Source organism: Oryza glaberrima, chromosome 7 (assembly GCF_000147395.1).
Source record: "Oryza glaberrima chromosome 7, OglaRS2, whole genome shotgun sequence".
Lineage (NCBI taxonomy): Eukaryota > Viridiplantae > Streptophyta > Magnoliopsida > Poales > Poaceae > Oryza > Oryza glaberrima.
The window spans coordinates 18739717-18760132 of record NC_068332.1 but is presented as its reverse complement, the minus strand read 5'-3'; the positions used below and the strand labels follow the sequence as shown (position 1 = coordinate 18760132).

The 20416-nt window shown below is 48.3% G+C and overlaps 1 protein-coding gene and 1 pseudogene across 2 annotated transcripts; both read right to left on the bottom strand.

Annotated features, from left to right (window-relative positions):
• Positions 1–596: 596 nt before the first annotated feature.
• Positions 597–3716, bottom strand: LOC127780278 (uncharacterized; annotated as a pseudogene).
• A 4586-nt stretch (positions 3717–8302) lies between these two features.
• LOC127779760 (cysteine-rich receptor-like protein kinase 6) lies at positions 8303–14156 on the bottom strand. 2 transcript variants are annotated; one of them, XM_052306659.1, is made up of 7 exons: positions 13257–14156; positions 10201–10320; positions 9923–10113; positions 9547–9757; positions 9184–9421; positions 8893–9043; positions 8303–8790 (listed from the first exon to the last, which is right to left on the bottom strand). In XM_052306659.1, the coding sequence occupies exons 1-7, from the start codon at positions 14065–14067 to the stop codon at positions 8482–8484; spliced, it is 2031 nt and encodes a 676-aa protein (XP_052162619.1). In that variant the 5' UTR covers positions 14068–14156; the 3' UTR covers positions 8303–8481. The 2 variants fall into 2 exon arrangements, with proteins under 2 accessions (XP_052162619.1, XP_052162620.1); XM_052306660.1 differs by having other exon boundaries at positions 9923–10098.
• Between the last annotated feature and the right edge of the window lie 6260 nt (positions 14157–20416).

The following is a 20416-nucleotide window of genomic DNA, read 5'->3' as shown; positions in this document are numbered from 1 at the left end:
TATAGACTTATTCCCCGGGAAAATTATAAAGGAATAAGTTCACCGGAGGTCCCTCAACTTAACAGCGAGATTTTTTAAGGTCCTTTAACCACAAAACTGGAAATGTGTACCCTTAAACTCACTCAAACCATTCAAAGGAGGTCCTATGGCAGTATTTTTGCCCGGTTTTTTTGACGTGGCATCCTAGTTAGAAAAAATAAAAAAAAAATCAATATGTGGGGTCCACATGTACGTGAGAAAAAAAAGTGGGGTCTCTCTTTTCCTTTTTTTCTCTCTTCTCTTCAAATCCACATATGGTGAGAGATGGCGGCGGCTGTGGCGGTAGCAACTGGTGCCGGTCGGAGAGGGGGAGATGAGACCGACAGGAGATGGGGTGCCGGCGTCAGAGGGGGAAAGAGGCAGCCGCCTTCGTCTCCACCTCCGCTGCTCCCAAGGACGGGGGCGGCAGGATCCGCGTGCTGGCGGCGCCCATCCCCTTAGCCATCGCCGCTCCCGAGGGCGTGGGGACGGCAGCGACGAGGCGCTCGAGCGGAGGCGGACTATGGCTCCACAGCCCGCCATCATTCGGTCGTGCGAGCGGCGACGGCGGCGGCTGTTCATGCCACGGCAGCCACCCTCCCCCTCCTCCACCAACAAGGCCGGAGCCCACGGCACAGCTCCTGGGGAATACCAACCCAACTCCGGCGAACTCGCACGGCTGGTCCTTGTCGATCCTCGCCATGGCCACGCTCTGGCTACGTGGCACGGTCGCCAACTCTGCGGCCGCGGCCCGCTCCGCCGCTAGCCTCTGCGACGCGGCGCTGACGAGCTCGCGCATGATGTCGCCGCTGGCGCCGGCGCCGGAGTAGCGGGAGGAGGCGAAACTGCTGTTCGTCGGCATGGTCGGCATCGTGGCGACGAACGTCGGGTAGGCGTAGCCGAAGGCAGTGGCTGGCGCAGCCAGTGATGCTCCACACGTAGAAGTCTCGCGCGCGGCACAGCGCTTGACACGGTGCCCGCCATAGCCAACCAGCCGCCGCGCCCCCCACGCCCCAAGCCCTTGTGTTCTGCCGCTCGCCCGCCAACGCCGCCACTCCACCGCCCTTGTGTTCGGCCGCTCACCCGCCGACGCCGCCACTCCGCCGGCCTCCGGCCGCGCGCCGCTGCCGCCGTCGTCTCTTGCCGCCGCCACCTCTCACACATCTACCGCTGGCTCGAGGCGACGGGGACGGGGAGCGAAGAGAGGTGGAGATGGGGAGGAGGCGGCGGCAGAGGGGAGAGAGATGGCCGGCGGTGTTGTGGGGGTGGCGGGAGAGGAGGAAGAGTCGGCGGTGGAGGTGAGAATGTGCAGCTGACATGTGGGCCCCACATAATTTTTTAATTTTTTTGCTGACTAGGATGCCACGTCAGCGAAACTACCCATATATACTGCCATAGGACCTTGAGTGCACAGTTTGAGTGAGTTTAGGAGTATACATTTCTGATATTTTGGTTAAGGGAGCTCAAAAGATCTCACTGCTAAGTTGAGGGACCTCCGATGAACTTATTCCAATTATAAACTGCTGTCGAGCCCGCACATAAAAACGACAGCAGATTGAAGTGAAGTTACAGCAAGAATAAGGGAAAGAAAATGGACTAGCTACTGATCTTTTCGAAAGATTTGAAGTTTCAACTTTTAAATTTTTGCAAAATTTTGAACCAATGGATATAGCCCGTTTAAAATGAAATAATAATAATATAAGAGACAAACATGTCAAAATCGTAAATCTAGAGACAAAGTCAGTTGTAAAATCTAATTTTGGTAGTGCAAGATGATTGCAACTGAGTGTAAGTAACTGAGTGTAACTGCTATGTGACTAAATGTAACTGTAAGTTGGGTCTATATTAGCACGTATCTTGATGCAAAATCCTACAGACGAAAAATCAAAAAATAGGAGCTCAAAAATCTGCCACAATTTTTGCGTTGCTAGCAGGGGAGCTCTCGCGTCGCTCTTCCCACGGGTGACACAAGAGGCGAGCGCCGCCGCGGGACTTATTCCTCCACTCCTCCTTCTCTACCTCGCCGCTGCGTGAGTGGGCGCCGGCAAAGCCGCGCGGCTTGCAAGGACGGCGGCGGCGGGGTTTCGCCCAGCGCGCGCTCGAACGGCCCGAGGAGCTGGCCAAGCGGCGACAGCGGCAAACGTCCGGATCCGCGCCCGTCCGGTCGGATCCAGTGGGGTGGCAGTTGGCGGCGGCGCGGAGTGGTGGCGGCGGCGTCTGGCGATGAGAGGTGGTGGCGGAGAAGGCCAGCGGCGGCGGAAACTGTCACGTCCTGATAAATTCATCTCAAAATAAAAATCATTCTCTAAAAGGAATAATAGAATTAATTAAAATTCGAAAATAAATTGGCAAACACTAAAATACGTACAAGAAAAATTCGAATGTGGCCCGGAGAATTTTTGTTAAATTCTCCTTGGTCTAAAATGAGCCCTCAAATTTTACTTGAATTTTCAGAGCACCGGAATAATTATTAAGCAATAAAAACAATTATCAGAATTTATTAAAAAGAAAAACCTAAAATAAATCCTCCTCCTCAGCTTGGGCCCTTTTTGGCCCATTCCCTTCCTTCCTCTTCTCCTCCGGCCCACCTTCTCCCGCCTCCTCCCGCCTGGGCTGCCTCTCGGCCCAAGCCGCAGCGCCCTCCTGCCCTAGCCGCGTGCGCACGCGCGCTGATCGTGCGACCGCGTGGGTCCCACTCCCGGTCGTCGTCCTCCTCCAGCCGCACGGCCTCCTCCTCTCTCTCTCCCGTGAACTCTAGCCATTTCCTCCCTCAAATCCGCTTGATTCAAATGTCTAATTCCAAAATTTATTAGGGGGAATTAATCCCCTTTCCTTCCTCTTCAATTCCCCCAAATTTCCCCCTTGAATGGCGCCCTCAATCGCCCGGAACGGCCGTGCCATCCCTGGCCACCTTCCATGGTCGCCGGCCGCCATTCTCGGCGCGTTCCACCCTCTCCCATGCTCGGCTAGCTCCCATCCGCTATAAAATGGGATCCCCTTCCTCCGTTCTCTCGTTTTAGCCTCCTCCCGCGTCCCCCCGTGGCCGCACCACCTTTCCCCACCTCCTCCTCCTCTTTCCCCGGCGCCGGCCGCCTCCAGCCACTTGTGCCGCCTCGCCTTTGCACCGGCCGACGTCGCCACCACTTCCCTCGGCTCCGCGACGCCATCCTCATCTCCGGCCTCACCTCCTCCTCGCCCGAAGCTCGCCGGAGTGGTCTCCTCGTCGGCGTCCAGTACCTCCCCTCCTCCGGGCGGCTACTGTTCCTCGCCGGTGAGCCAGCCTACGCTGCCGTCTCCTCGCTCGGCACGGTGACGTCGCCCTTCACCCCGGCCTGCCCTCGGTTTTGCCAGAACGCCGCCGCCGCGCCGGCCTCTCCTTCCTCCTCATCGACGTCTCCTCCGGCAGCCCCTTCCGCCGTGCCCGTGCGCCGGCCGACGTCGCCGTCTCCTCCTTCAGCATCGCAGCGGCAAGGTCGTCCTCGGCCTCGCCTCCCCTCCACCCGAACCCCGCCGGCGTTCATCGTCGCCACCCCGCCGGTCTTCGTCGTCGTCCTCTTGTCGTTCCCGGTTGCGCTCGTCGTCGGCCCTCCCTTCGTCGAGCCGATCGCGTTCGCCGCCCGCGTTTCGTCAAGGTTGCAGCAGCCCCGTTGTCGTCTTCGTCCTCGGCTCCGCGTCGTCAAGCCTTGTGCCGGCCGCATCTCGCCTTCGTCCAAGGATCGCCGCCGAAGTCGTTCCCTCGCCGTTCGCCTCCGTCGTCCCCGAGCCGTCTCCGCCGTGCCCGTTCGTCGTCGTCGTTCCCACGCCCCTCGTCGCGTGGTGGTAAGGATCCGTCCTCTCGCTGCCCCCGTCCTCGTCCTTTCGGTGTCGCCCGTTCCCGTTGTGCGGTTGTCGACCCCGGTACCCGTGTAACGGTGTCGGTAGTCGTTCGTGTGTGCGTGTGGTGACCGTGTTTGTGTGCCCGCTCGGTAGCCGCGTGGTTTCCACGTGTGCAGCCCACGTGGTGTCAAGTGGAGTCCGTTTGTCGGCCACTCACCTCGGTTGACACACGGGGTCCGCTTCCGTCGACCCGTGGACCGTTTCTGTGTACCCGGTCCACCGTGGTCCCTTAGGTTGACATGTGGAGTCCGCATATCAACAGCACAGCCTTCCTGTCTTTTCTAGGCTAGCGCTTGCACATATTTTATAGTTGCAAAGCCTAATCATAATAATCCATAAATCTCCATATAACAGCATTAAACTTCGGATGACCATGCCTTGGTCATACGAACTCTGAATCGACCCGTTAAAGTCTCCTAATGTTTGTTATAACCTAAAGAACCATGTGCTTTCTTTTTATGTATTGTTATTGCTTCTTTATAGGCTTGTAGCTTTGCTTGTGTGCTTCGCGTAGCTTCTGTCGTTCCGGAGGTTTCCGAAGCGTGCTTTGCGGTCTTCGCCAAAGGTTCGGAAGGCCGTTCTCTCTGAGCAAGGCAAGTCACATTATCCTTGAGCATATTGAATCCCATTTTATAAAATTATTTTGATTTAAATTATTGCATTACTGCTTTATTTAAATTCCCGCGTTGTCACTGTTTTATTTAGCAATACCTATTAATCCTTGTTATAGCCTTATCATTGCTATTGTTTATTATCACCTTGCTTCCCCTAGGAAAACAAAACCCCAACTAGTGGGTAGTGTATTCATGGTTCCACTAGTATGAGGTAGATGCTTCGCTGATTAATTAGACAACATTAGCTGGTTTTATAACTTTAGACTTTGGGAGTTCTCATATCATTTGGACATTGTGAAATGGTTGGCTTGTGATGGAATTGAACACACACCTCCCCCCTCTATTCAAAACTTCCAAAATGGTTTTAGGCTGGGCTCGAGGTGCATGGTTTTGCTAAGAGCACCTCGGCTATCATAAGGACCGGTCTTCGGGCCTCTGTTGCAAAGCACTACCGTACTAACCACATGTCTAATGGGTAAGGCTTAACTCGGTGCTCAGTCTAGTCCTGAACAAAAGGACACGGATAGAGGTGGATGAAGTCGTTGCGACGATGGATCTCTGAGGCAAATGAAGGCTACACGAGCTACGGCTCAGTAATCGAGATGTCTAGGCAAATGAAGGCTACACGGGTCGGTGCCCGTTAGTCGAGATGCCATGGCACTGGACTAGTACGTGGGTGGTCTCACCCCTATGTGTGCGCCGCACCCGGTCTAGATCCTGTTGCTAGGGGCTCAATCCTGGCCTGCCTGTCCGAGATACCGGCCGTAGGCAGGGTTGGGTCGGTACTTTTGTTCACGGCTAGGATGGGTGAAGGGTTATGTCACATGTTTACGACGGGTTCCAAGACCATGGAATGCGGAGTAAAGATGTGTCTTGTGGGTAAAGATGTACACCTCTTATCAGAGTAAATCTATTCGAATAGCCGCGCCCTCAGATATGGGCAAGCCTAGCAATGTACCCAAGTTAGTGGTTTACTTCTTAAAACATGCTTAAAAACTAAAATGTGGAATGGTTGGCCTGGGTTGGCTTGGGACGAGCTGGGACCCAGGTCGGGTTGCCAGTTCGGTCTGAATCATCATAGGCCTTGGGTTAAGGCAGGTTCGTGCGGGTTCACGGCCTTGATTAATAATACTGTGTAGCTCTAGGATCGCCTTTATAAAATAGCTTTGGGCAACTAAGTGACTTTCAAATGCTGTTTACTGCAAAACTTAACCCTTATATTATTACCCCTTGTACTCCCTTGCATTAATCATGCATCTCCCGGTGTAGCTTGCTGAGTACGATGGTTGTACTCATTCTTGATCAATCTTTCCCCCCTTCAGTAAGAGAAGCTTTGGAGAAGAAGTCCTAGGTGGAGTTCTGGTTTATATCCCAGTTGAGCGCCTGTGAAGATGGAGCCGTAGGCCCGCTAGTCCGCTGCTGTTTATTTTTGTTTGTCAGGCCTTAAGTGCCTTTGTAATAATGTAAATATTATCGATATAATAAAGATGTGTCTTTTGTATCATGTTTGTGTGGTGTACCCCGGCTTTTCCTGGGACGGGGATTAATACACTAGCGTTCTGGAAAAGGTATTTTTCCGGGCGCGACAGAAACCAACGCCCAGATCCACACCGTTTTGGCCGGATCTAGCGGGCTGACGCCTAGCGACGGCTGCGGGCGGCGGGGAAGCGGGCGTGCTGGCGGCGGGGAAGTGGCGCTGGCGGCGATGGTGGCGCGGGCGGCGCAGCCGGGCGAGGGTGCGAGCGGCGCGGCCGGGCGCGGGTGTGGAAGCTGAGCGTCGGCAGGCGGCGGTTGGGCATGGGTGATGGTAGGGAGGCCGTTGCCCGGAGGCCGACGAGGATGGCGACGGCGGACAGGTCTCCATCGCGCCGGAGGCGGATCACCCCCTCCCCCCCCCCCCCCCGAGGGCGGATCCGGTGCGGAAAAAGCTCGCGGCGACGATGTCGGTGGCAACGGCGCAGGAGCACGGGGCGACGATGACGGTGGCAACGGCGCGAAGTTTATGGCGATGGTGGCAGCGGCGGCTTGTCGGCGACGATAGCACGGTGGCTGGTCGATGGCAGTGGTGGCTGGCGGCTGCTGTGGCAATGGGTACTCGCGGCGGAGGCAGTGGCGCGGAGCTCATGGCGACGGTCGCGATAGCGGCTGGACGACGGCGATGGGGCTGCGGCTGGCCGGCGGCAAGGTGGTCGTCGGCAGCAGCGGTTGCGGTGGTGGTGTGGGAGGTGGCATGGTGGTCTCGGATGGCTAGCCGAGGGTATGACAGACGGCTGCATCTCGCCGGCGCGGTAGCGTATGGAGGAGGGGTCGGAGACCGGCTTGGCGCAGAGAGGTGCAACTGATGGCAGCGGAGGCCGGCTCGACGCGAGAGGCGCGGGCGGCGGAGATGGAGGCCGGATTGGCGCGAGAGGCGCGTCCAGTGGAGGAGGCCAGTTTGGTGCGAGAGGCGCGGCCGGCGAATGGAGGAGGCGACCCTGGTGTGAGGAGGAGCTGCCGGTGGGTGTGGCGTGTGTTGGCGCCGTCGGTGTGTGGTGGGTGGTATTTTTTTTCCCTTTTTTCCTGGTTACGACCCTCCAGGGTTGTAATCTTGTAATTTTTTCCTGCTCTATCAATAGAACTTCACACCGTCTCGTGCAAATCGTTCAAAAAAAAATATGCCATAAGTGCAATAGCAAAACCTTTTAAAAAAATACTCCAAACTGTGGGAAGATATGACTCAACGCGATAGATTGGATTGATCACGGAGCAATTACATATTGCACCCTCCTCTATTCACTCAACCGACTTATAGAAACAGACTAAGGAGAATAGGGAGGAGCATCGTGAGAGGATATGTATGACATATTACACGCTAACCCCCCCCCCCCCCCCCGTGCGCAGTCGCAACGTCGTATGGAGGACGGATGGTGAGACTGGAGCGAAATTCGGTGAAGACCGGTGTAGGCAGACCCTTGGTGAAGATGTCAGCGTACTGGCATGGTGTAGGAACGTGTAGAACACGAATAGCACTGACATCAACCTTCTCCCGTACAAAGTGTAGATCAATCTCCACATGTTTGGTGCGCTGATGCTGCACCGGGTTAAAGGAGAGATAAACAACGCTGACATTGTCACAATACACCGGGGTAGCTTTGAGAAGCAGCGTGTGAAGCTCTAGGAGTTGACGTATCCAGCTTGCTTCGGCAACAGCATTTGCAACAGACCTGTATTCAGCCTCTGCACTGGAACGAGAGACAGTGTTCTGCCACTTTGAAGACCAAGACACCAGGCTATCACCGAGGAAAACAGCATATCCAAAGGTGGATTTCCTAGTGTCAGGACAGCCTGCCCAATCAGCGTCAGAGTATACAACCAGGTCAGTACAGGGAGCTCGCTGGATGTGTATGCCGAAGTCGAGAGTCCCGCGGACATAGTGCAGTATCCTCTTGAGCGCAGTAAGATGGGGCTCGCGAGGGTTATGCATGTGGAGGCATACTTGCTGAACAGCATATGATATATCAGGGCAAATGAAAGTGAAATACTAAAGTGCTCCGGCAAGGCTGCGAAAATCCGTTGGATCTGAGACAAGATCTCTTGCTGTTGCTGACAGTTTGGCAGTTTGGCAGAGGCATCAACCGGAGTGCTGCAAGGTTTGCAATCTGCCATGCCAGCACGCTCAAGGATCTCTATACTGTACTGCCGCTGGTGAAGGAGAAGTCCCAAGGGCTGACAAACAACAGTGACGCCGAGGAAATGATGGAGGGTACCAAGATCCTTCATGGCAAACCCTGACCGCAGAGATGAGACGTACCAACAAAAAGAAGAATAACATGTTGGTTGCATTGCCATCGACTATGTCATCCTGTTCCTTTTGGTATCTGTCTGATCACAACAAATCATATACAATTGCCAAGCTAGAACTTCACCAATCGTGATTAATTACTTACTACAATCTGAATCTACATGATTTATAAACGTGCCTGCACTGCAAATGCTATCTGCCCTCCTCCTCTATCAACGTGACGTTGCTCATGCAGTACGACTCGCCGAAGGAGCTGGACGACACGGCCAGGCTGGAGATCCTGACGTTGAAGTACGCCGGCTGCCTCGGCTCCGGCATCGTCAGCCCCTCGCTGCCGAGCATGGCGATCACGTCGGACATGTTCGGCCGGTCGTCGGCGCTGTCCTGGACGCACAGCAGCGCCACCTGCACGCACTTCATCACCTCCATCGCCGGGAAGTCCTCCCCCAGCGCCTGGTCCACCAGCTCGTGCCATTGCCCCTCTTGCCATAGCTGGTACGCCTGAAAAGAAGTTCAGAAATATTCAGTGATCACTGATCAGCACACACCCTGCACTCCTGGAGAATTTGTGAATTTTGGTTGTCAGGGATTATTTGTGCTTACGTAGCCTGTGAGGTTGAAGAATTTGCCGTACTGGTAGAATCCGGCCGTCCTCTTCCCGCTTATGATCTCGAGAAGCAGGACACCGAAGCTGAACACGTCTGATTTGATCGAGAAGAGGCCCTCGGAAGCATACTCCGGAGCGATGTACCCACTGAAAAAGAAAGTATATCAGAATTCAGTCATAAGTCATAACATCACCATTGCATCAGACTAAGACTGAATTTTCTTCTTTTCTTACACAACAAAAACACATGTGCTGTAACTTAACCATCATCAGTGATTAGTACTTACTGTGTGCCCACAACCCTGGTCGTGTTGGCTTCGGTCACATTCGAGCAGAATATCCTTGCCATGCCAAAATCCGAGATTTTGGGGTTCATCTCCCGGTCGAGGAGTATGTTGCTTGCTTTCAGATCCCTATGTATAACTCGCAATCGAGAATGCTTGTGCAGGTAAAGAAGCCCCTGGGCAATGCCATCGATTATACGGAAGCGTTTGTCCCAGTTCAGCATCGCCCCCTTTTCAGTGTCTGCATATCAAAATGCCAGGCAAGACAAAAGCATCAGCAACATTCAGCAGGTTTTCACAAAGATTTTGGAAAATGGACAGAGATGTTGAAAGCTTTTGATCGAGATGGATATGTGAGTGATGTACCAAAGATGAAGCAATCCAGGCTCTTGTTGTGCATGTACTCGTAGATGAGCATCTTCTCGTCAGCCTGGACGCAGCAGCCCAGCAGCCTGACCAGGTTGGTGTGCTGCAGCTTGGCTATCAGCTGGATCTCTGTCTTGAATTCCATCAGCCCCTGCACTGAACAGGATGAGAGCCTCTTGATCGCTATCTCAAGCCCATCAGGCAATTGACCCTGAAACATATAAGTAAAACAAAATTCAAATCAGATTAACTGAATAGTGAATACTGAAGAAACATATCAGTTAGTGCAGCATTTTGCAGATGACACTGAAGAGTCGATCAGTGTGTCTGCAACTCTGCATCAGAATGCAAGCATGAATGGAGGAGCTGTGCTTACCTTGTAGACAGGGCCGAAGCCGCCCTGGCCGAGCTTGCAGGCGTCGGAGAAGTTGTCGGTGGCGTCGGCGATCTGGTCGAAGTCGTAGAGCGAGAACTCGGAGCCGCTCTCCTCGATCCGCCACAGCTTGAGCACCTGCTCCATCTCCATGGACATGGTCGGCACGCTCACCGTCCCTGCCATGTTGATCACTGATTCAGCTGACAGTTAGTGAAACCTACAGTTAACCGGCAGTGAAGCATGAGCGCGAACAGGTGTCAGCGATGGTCCGTGCGCACCTCTCCTTCTTCGCCTCCTGATCCACAGGAAACATCCCAAGAAGCCGAGGAGGAGCACGGCGACGGGGACGACGATCGCCACGATCCACAGGCCACCGCTGCTGCTGCTGCTGCTGCTCCCTGCGTGCAAACGTTGCAGAAACTGCCACTGTCAGATCCATGTCCCAACTTTCCAATGCTACGAATTTTCGACAGAAAAGATCATGCATGCGTTTTTTCCTGTACCACTACAAGGTTTTCATCACCAGAGTTTGATTCGGTTCTGTCTAACTGGAAATCCCGACTAGTCGCAAAAGGTGGAAAACGATCGATGAACGTGTGACGTGACATTATTCTCGATTTCGACAACGATGAGATGACAACTACGTAGGCGCATGCGACGCAGGTTCGTAGCACGGATGATGCTGCTGATGATGAGCATCACCATCGGTTTTGGGCGGTAGGGACTGCTCCCGTAGTCCCAAATGGCAAAAGGCGAAACCGTGGTTGGCTGGACGGTAGTGGACGACGAAGGCGACGACGACCGAGAGAAGGGAAAGGGGTTCGTCAAACACCGCGCGTGGGTCTCTCTCTTTCCGCCGGCTAAATATCCGACGGGAGGTCGCCGTCGTCGGACGGCGGCGACGACGCGACGTGACATTCCATGGAAACGAATATCATGGCAAGCAACTTCACAGCAAATTAAGCAAAGCAGCAAACGAACTACTACTGCAACTGCCGCACTATACGTACAGAGGAACAAATTCTCTCCTGTCGGATAGTACAAACGTGCACGCGCACTAGGCAGATGCATCTGGTATCTGGAGGCATGGGGGAGGACCATGGCTGTGCGCTGTGCAAATGCAGGGAGGGCGGTGTCAGCGACCGACCGTGGAAAGTGCAGGGAGAAAGGGGAATCGAATTCAACAAATCGGCGGAGATATTCTACTGCAAGACCAGCTTGTTTGCAGTGCTCCGTACTTGGCAGTAGCATCGCGTGACGCACGTGGATTCGCTTTCGTGTGTCGCTGGAACATCACTACTAGTAGCTGCCTACGAGGGGCAAGAGATCGATCGTGTGAAAAGAACAAAGCTAAAAAAAGGTTAACAAAACCAATACTACTATATTCATAGTTAACCATGCATCCGACACGGACGCCCATAGCTGTGTCGGCCACAGGAAGATTAGTGTGAGCTGAACTCTCCCTATGACCGTCTCACTACGCCCAGCTGCCCAAACGAACTATACAAATCTCGTTGCTGGCTACTTCATCCGTTTCACAATGTAACGTCATTTTAATATTTTTCACGTTCATATGAATATGAGAAATGTTAGAATGATTTATATTGTGAAACGGAAGGAGTAGCTAGCAGCCCATCTCGTGGCGGATTTCTGAACAATCCAGCAGGGGGCATGCACGTTCATGTTCTTGAGATGGAACAGAACACACGTTTGGGAAGAAAAATGGACACCGCTGCTCACGGCGCCCCATCTAGTCAAAAACAAACTACATCAATCATGTGATCGAGACGCCCAGATCTCCTGTTCCATAAAAATAAATTAAAAAGCAATTTTTCCCTGCATTTCCTGGACCCCGTACGCTCGATCGATTCCTCTTCACATGGGAAAGCTCTACAAGATGGAATATTTTTCTTGTGGAGAAGGGGACAGGAGCACACCGAGAGGGTAAAACAATGAGCAAGACGGAGATATTAAAATATCAGAAAAAAAAATGGCCCTACCCAAGTGTCTGGACTCTGGATTGGGCAATGGGTATTCTCCAAGAGTTTAATAAACTAATAAACACAAAAGGTGTTTGGATTGAGGAAATTTGATGGTCGATTCGATCATCCATTTGACATCATTTTAGAACCCTTTTCTTTTTCTCAGATCTTGAAAGGCAAGACTTTGATCGATCAGCTGCCACGGCTCCGGGTCGTAGAATATATTTGCAGCCGGAACTAATACTCGTGGCCAGCAAACAATTCGTTTCTATAGGCCGATGTGGATTGGGGAATTCTTTTTATGGACAGGAAAGTCAAGCGGGTCCTACTTTAAGATAAGCACGCATAACAAATGATGCAAGCATTGTGCATTGACACAAAGTATTTTTTTCCCCCCAAGTGTGTGAATTTTGTTGAACTCAATAGAAGGTTGTGTTATTTATTATACTGATTGATTTATCAAGTTGGGTATGGAAAATTTGTTGACATTTCTGACAGTATATATTTTGTCCATGTATGTCCTAGACTCTGCAAACTTAAGAAAAATTGTTGAAGTAGCATTTTTTTTTCATCCTTGGCTTACAAATTTGACCATTTAGCATACAAGTTGTTGATTAGCTATTGTGTAGTATACCTAGATGAACAACGATATTGATGCACCAAATTATTTAATTAAGTTGGAACCTAATTCCCTTAATCATATGATCAAGATTATAGTAAAATTAACGAACCGTTATGCATCATAGAAAAGAAAAATGCCGTTCCATATAATCATCACAACATCTTCCCGTTCAACACGAGTATATACACAATGTCAAACTACCAAATGTTCCTCCCTAGTAAGGAAAATAATACACTTTGCAAAATGTAATCACTGTCTGTATAGATCCGTTGCTTAGATAATTAATGCCTTAAAGTCATATGGATATAGTTTAGCTTGCATAAATTTCAACGATGTTCCCATTCAACAAAAACTAATCAAGCATATATATCAAATCAACACACTACATACTACTTATAATTTAAAGGAAAACATACTAGCTACTCACGTGAGAACTCAACACTACTAAACCATCAATTAATTTACAGAGGAGAGAAGCATATATATAGTTTGTGAAATCAAATAACTCCATCTCATTTCAGAAAATGCAAATGCTATTTACAATCAAAGGGGCAAGCAATTGATACTAGGCAATGAGGCCTTGAAAATTGAATTGGGGGTTAAAAAAAAAAACAAGACTACTAGAAACCCACTGATAGGATCGATGAACTGGGGGAATGAATTCATCTCTAAATTTAAACTGAATGCATCAAATTTCAAATTTTGTGAGAGGATTTAATTTAGGACTAACCTTGTGAGGACGGATCCGGGAGCGGGCTAAGCACCACCATGTCGTTGGGGATCTTGAAGAAGGGATCCTTCTCGTACCTGAAGTCGCAGCGCACGCCGAGGATCCTGCCGCCGACGCGGGCGCTGAACCACTTGGGCATCTGGTCGATGATGCCGGCGAGGCAGCCCCGGCACTGCGGCGGCGACAGGTCCGGCGTGCACTGCGCGATGGCGTACACGGTCATCGCCTCCGGCGCGAACCCGGCCTTCCCCGCGGCGTACCTCCTGGTCGCGTTGCTCGCCCTGTCGGCCACCGCGTTCACCAGCTCCGCCACCAGCGCGTCGAACGCCGCGACGTCGCCCGCGTCGGAGACGTTGTTCATGTTGAACGCGGCCGTCTCCGGCTCGTTGGCGGCGCCGGCGAGGAAGTCCTGGTCCGAGTACCGGAGCTGGTACTGGTCGTAGTAGACGGCGACGTCCTTGCTGTACAAGCAGCTGCTCGCCGCCTGCTGGAACGACGACGCCAGCCGCGCGGCGGAGCAGTCGTTCCCGGTGAAGTCGCCGCGGCAGAGCAAGAGGCCGTACGCCGTGTCCGGCGCCGCGCCGAACGCCCCCGCCGCGTAGCCCGACGCCGAGGCGTTCCTGGACAGCACGGCGAAGAGGCCGTTGAGGTTGGCCTCGAACGTGCTGTTCGGCAGGTACGTCCGCCTGGCCGCCGTCGTGTTACAGAAGGAGGAGATCGGGTTGAGCACCGGCAAGGCGCCCCCGCCGTCTCCGGCCGCCGGCGCCGGCGAGGAGACGGCGGCGGCGAGGAGGAGCAAGAGGACAAGCATGGTAGGTTGCTAACCGAAAACACTTGGGAGTTGGGACCGGGCTAATGGTGTTTGCTGTACATGGAATGGAATGGCTAAGCCTAAAGAGAGTGACACAAAAGCTATGCAACTCTCATTGCTCCAGTGGTTTGTATATTATAGGGGGCATCAGGATTAAGCTTAAGTTAATTAGGGCTTAACTAAGATTATAATAGGATTATGGCCAGGTTGATTAGTGCATGGTTGCTTCAGCTAGGATGACAGTGACAGTATGCTAGCTTGAGCTTGAGAGGGTTGACCTGTTGCAAAGCCTGATAGGCTGAAGCAAGCTGCAACTAGCCAGCAACTGATGGGGATTGGAGGATGAAATGAATTTGAGAATTTTGGCTGTACTTGTGTCTGTACTCTCTTTAGGTTTTTTTTTTTTGGCTGGTTGAGCTGCTCCGTTGCTCATGGTTTTCAGAGTTGTTTACAATGGATGCTTGATGAGATGAGTATGGAGGGACGTGTCAGTTGAGTGTTTTTTTTTTTTAAGTAGTAGGTGTGTGTACAGCATTTGAGATCTATAGTTCAAGCTGTTATGGATATCGTTTTGAGTACATCAGATCATCGGGGCAATGTTTGTCGCCAAAAATAATTGACTAGTACCTTTTACCTACTACTAAGTATTATCACCAGTAGGGTGATCTCAATTTTCAGTAAGAAAAAAGAATCCACTTAGTATAAATAAATAAGATCCATTGAATTATAAAAGATAATACTTAATTCAGTCTATACTGATTTCGAGATAGTTGTTGTTGTAAAACATCTCAAAATTGAATTTCCGATAATCATCTCTTTATTTTCTCAAAAACTATTGTATTTTGGATAGGCACTTGTTATGAAGTGTAAATTGCCAACCGATCGAATTTGAATTGGATAGAGGTCTTACCAATTTATCTTATATTTCCGAACAAGTATATATGATGGCATTTCAATATTTACTACTCCATTATCAAGTTATTAACACAAATGCAATGTTGTAACAAACATGAATTCAAATCCAATATCTGTGTAATTTGGTAAGCTCATACAACTACAGTTAACCATCCATCATGCAACTACAAGCAACCAAGCAACTGCTTCTATATATATTTTATTTGCGAGGTGCTTCTATATTTACTTCACATGATCAAAATATGAATTCACGTTAAAATTATTAAGATTGATCTAAATTGTTTAGAAATATTATGTAAAGCATCCTATTTTGAATGTTGAAACCCCATACATATTCAAATACATAATTTTCACTTGGTTTCAACTTTCAAGTTTCAACTACAAATATTATGTAAAGAATGATGTTCTCTTAAAACAGCAAATTCTTGATTGGTTACAACTCATTTGATTTAGGGATCTTGTTTTTACCTTTGTAAATATTATGTAAATATTTTCTTTAGTATAATATAACTATCAGGCAAAGCCCTGACAGTATTTTGGTAAAAAAAAAATAAAGAACTACAAATACCATCGGGGGAGAATTCACACCATTTTATGTATTTTCCTCCTATATTCGTTACTCCCTCTAGATCTAGATATTGGATAATTCGGAACCAATTGATGCCCCAAATTAGGCTCCATTAGAAACACATGAATTTTCTTTTGTCTAAAGGTGAACACATTAATTTCACAAGAATGTTTCAGTTTCCCAGTAATTGGTATGAATTTTCCAATGTTCCGTTCAGAGTTTTATTTATATCTGTCTATCTGATTAGTCGTTCTTTCGTGTACAAGCTAATAGCCATTTTAATTAGAAGTGTTAATATCTGCAGCTTAGATCTACTCGACTGTGTTAGGTAGCTGTTGCAGATTATCAAATTGTAATTTCTCGATGACTCCATTTGATAAGCGGGTCTCTGATCAGATTTGGCAGCTTCTGGCTACAGCTAGTAGATGCTGGATTGCCTGTGTCCTCTGCTCGATCTTAGTGTTTTTCCAGATTGAACTAACATTCGTGATAAATTATTTGTGGATCGAAAACATTCCGCTAGTATGTACAATGCACCTGGTTTTAGTACTCTTAAAGATTTTGAATTCTAGATATTTTAGGTCACTAGATCTGTTCAGAAAAAAAAGATGGCTTGATCTAATAGCAACAAATTCCGCTATAATGCCCTATCACCTGCCCATGGTATAATTCATGAGAAATATTTACTCCCGAGAGGAACCATATTTTTCAATGTAAATTCTACTGATAACTCATCAGTGTTAAGATTAGTTAGTATAAACAAACACTAAGTTGTGATGTCTATTGGTATATCCTCGAGTACCATAAAAATTGCTTGGAGTATCATTCAATCAGTAGCACGACTCGATATTCTATATGTTTATATGTTAATAATTGAGTGAAGTGTATAAGCGGTCCCTAAACTTAAGTGAGTGTGTCATCTAGATACCTGAACTCTAAAAATGTATTTTTAGGTCCTTGAACTTGTCTTGGGTGTCATATTAGTCTAACCAGGCTCCAACCCAGTCCATGTGTTGATGTAGCATTACCACGGTGACGCCTATATGCTAGTCGGATCCACATGCCAGTTACATAAACAAATTTAAAAAATATATTTTCTCCACTCTACCTTAGATTATTTTTTAATTTTATCTTTTTTCTCTCTACCTAAGAGGAGAAAAATATATGGTTTTTAATTGTATTTTATATGACTAATATGTGGGTCCCACTGATATGTAGGCATCATCGTGGTATTGCCATGTTAGCAGATGGAGCGGGTTAGAACCTGTTTAGACCTATATGACACCTTTAAAGATCTATAAAAGTATTTTAGGAGTTAAAAATCTAAATGGCGCACACCACATAAATTTAGAGATCGTCCCCATGTACTTCACTAATTAGAGGGCAACATCAACAAATTCTTCTCATTCTATTAAGAAAGCAAATGGTTGTTGGATCCTTCTAGCTAAATCCTACTACTATTATACTTACGGGTTGTTGTGAGCAACCGATCGTGAGAAAGGGGAGCAACCGATCGTAAGAAAGGGGAAAATACGGCAGGATCAGCTGCCCTTTTCTGTACTTGTGCTACATGCCTGCCTCATATCTTAAAACTGAGTTATAATTGACCATGTGCTATGTTTTTATATTTTAGTTAGACATTACAGCCTGAGCTATCAGTCTGCATGCATCGGATTCTGTTCCCAAAAGTAGAAGAAATATATATGTTAGTTCACTCTTGAAGAAATTTTTCATGCTGATTCATGCACATTACTTGTACAAACTTGAGGGAGGGACAGCACGCAACATTTTTCAAGCTCTAACTGCAAATGCTATCTCGAACCATTAATTTAAAATGACTCCTTTTAATATTTCCCTTTGATCATATCATTGTGAGTTGGTAATTTAATTGGTATCAGGTTCTTAAGTCCTGACCTAAAGTTTGTATTGTGAATTTATTTCCTTGGTGATGGATGATGGGTTAAGTAGTCAATATAGTTGGTACTTGGCAGAAAAGTTAGTTTTTGGTTTCCATTAAAATTATTATTAATTAGGTACTAAAAAAAGATTCCTTATGGCTAAGGATTACATGAAGAGAAGGACAGTTCAATGGTCTTCCAGAACGTCTCCCTATATTTTTCATGTAAAATATCAAAAAAGCCCACGCAATGCAATATCTCATTGCATTACCTCACAGTCTCACACCAAGATAACTCCACACTAATTGAATCTTTTGTAACCCTGTGTAAGTTACCGTGATGCCCATTGCTTAATTTCACGCGCTGGCATGCATGCGCCAAGACTTTTTTCGAGTGAAAAACAAGAAATATTGCATCGCCAAGTCAGCTTGCACAGTAAAAATGACTACAACTTGACGATGCCAAGTCTTCATACGGGATAATTCTGAAGGAAAAACAATCAAAGTTCTGCCTGCCTGACATGCAGGTTGCTACAGTATTTAGTACTCCCTCTGTTCATATCTGAAGTAGTTTGACCTTTTTCCTAAGTTAAAATTCTTATCTAGTGTATAAAAAATATAGTAGTATTTTAAAAAACATATTATCAGAATATGTTCAATGTTAGATTTAATAAAACTAATTTGATATTTTAGATGTTGCTAAATTTTTTTATAAACTTGGTTAAACTTAACGAAATTTGACAAAAAAAATCAAACGACTTATAATATGAAACAAAGAGAGTACAACTTACGTATTAACACTTGACAAATTTTATGTTTCATTTATATGAGAATACGAGCTTTCATATTAATATAGTAGAAAAAATTATAAAGCTATAGCTTTGTACGTAATGCTATAATTAGAAAAATAAAAAAAGGCACATCAGACGCCTACAACATAAACACCCACTACTAGAAATAAACAGGAGCACGATATCCACGCACTCAACTCCATCCACATCTTTAGATTGAAAAGGGAGAGTGCGAGAGAGAAAAGTGGATCCGCTCTCCACAAGGCCTACCAACGTGGCCAATTTGTGATGACTAGGACTTCACCGCAAGAGAACAACGTCTAGAGTAGAGAAGAGTTTGGCCAGGAATTGACCTCCAAACATCCTCTCTTGAGAGGTTGCGAGACTGATGGTGTTGTAGTTGCGCAACTTAGGAAACAAGGGTGTGGTTTTCACCTATAAGGATTTGTAACAGCCCACCATCCAGAACCGCGCAACCTAGCTCATCTGACGGATGGACACACTTACACATACCATTCCATTTACACTTTCGTCGTCGCTTCGTAGTGCGAAAGGGTAACTTGGTGAAAGCCTAGTCCGACCACTTAACTACCAGCAGCCCCCACCCTTCGAGTACCTTTGGTGCACAACCATCGACCAGCGCCATATCACCAACCAGCAAACAAGCAGGAGGCTGCGGTGTAGGAGGGCTGCCTTCGTGCTTCCCTGCACAAGTCCAACCATCACCACCACCTTGCGGCGCTCACCTATCATCGCTACCTCGGGAAGACGCCAACACCCCTCACCGGCAAGCAAGCATGAGACGAGGAGTATAGAAGTTGATGCCGCCACATCCAGTCATTGTCAAAGCCGTTTCCTAATTTTAAAGTTCTTGAGAAACTATATGTATATGTTAAAATTTTAAAATATATAGTCTGTGGAGATACCAAGATTTACATAAAAAAATACAATACCCTGTTAAGGATGGAAGTTACATATACCAGTTACCAGCTTGAACCTTTGCAGCAACTAGCATTTAAAACATGTACTGGTAAAGGATGCAACGGTACGAGCCTATAGAACAGATCCTGTTCAAGTAAGGTCGCATGGGCGGGGGGCGAAAATATCTCTGGCGGAAAATGCAAAGTAAATTGGAAAAGAGTTTGCAGGCCCAAAGACCTGGGTGGTCTTGGATCATGGATCTGCAACAATTCGCATCAGCACTACGACTCAGATGGCTTTGGAATGAATGGGTGGCGCCAGAAAAACCTTGGGTGGGGACCGCGCTGCCGTGCAACCAGTTAGATAGAGATCTCTTCGTGGCCGCAGTAACAATAACGGTGGACAATGGCAAGACTGCACAATTTTGGAGCTCGAGATGGCTGGAGTATCAAACTCCGCAATAAATCGCCCCGGATATTTTCATGGCCTCTAGAAGGAAGAACAGATCAGTGAGCAATGCCATAACAGAAAACAACTGGATCCGAGACATCGAAATCTCTCGTATCACGGAGGCGAGCCACCTCCAACAGTATGTCTGCCTCTAGACAATGATTAGAGACATGAGGCCGCTAAACGAAAATGAAGATAACATTCGATGGAACCTCACAGCAAACGGAATGTACTCCGCAAAATCGGCCTATAGACTTCAGTTCCTTGGGGTTGCGCGATCCGTCTTCAACCAATCAATCTGGAAGGCCTAGGCGCCGCCAAAGTGCAAATTCTTCTCCTAGTTGGTCACTCAAAACAGGGTATGGACGGCAGACAGACTGGAGAAAAGAGGATGGCAAAACCAAAAGATCTGCCTACTCTGCTGCACGGTGGATGAATCGGCCCTACACCTCCTGGCCAAATGCAGACTAACAAAGAGAATATGGGCAGAAATTCAAAGATGGACAGGCACCGACCTTCAGATGGGCAGTTGAGAAACTTGTCACTCGATTGAGCAGTGGTAGACTCTCGTAGCGGAGTCCCCAAACACCCACCGCAAGCCTCTCAGGACTTTGATTATTCTAATCTCGTGGGAAATCTGGTGCGAACACAATGCAAGAATTTTCCGAAACTCTGCGTCACCACCGTGCTCAATTCTAGCAAATATCAAGGAGGAAGGAAGAGGATGAGTCAAAGTAGGGGCAACAACCCTACCGGAGCTTGGAATTTTGGGAGATATCACTTAATTTCTTAATTTCCCTTTTGCGG

What these genes read in the sequence shown, in the direction of transcription:
- LOC127779760 (XM_052306659.1), bottom strand. Translation starts at nt 14,067, where the DNA reads ATGCTTGTCCTCTTGCTCCTCCTCGCCGCCGCCGTCTCCTCGCCGGCG. An exon ending in CAGGAGGCGAAGAAGGAGAG is followed by an intron (nt 10,114 to 10,200) that starts GTGCGCACGGAC and finishes CAGCTGAATCAG; the next exon opens with TGATCAACATGGCAGGGACG. An exon ending in CCTGGATTGCTTCATCTTTG is followed by an intron (nt 9,422 to 9,546) that starts GTACATCACTCA and finishes TTTGATATGCAG; the next exon opens with ACACTGAAAAGGGGGCGATG.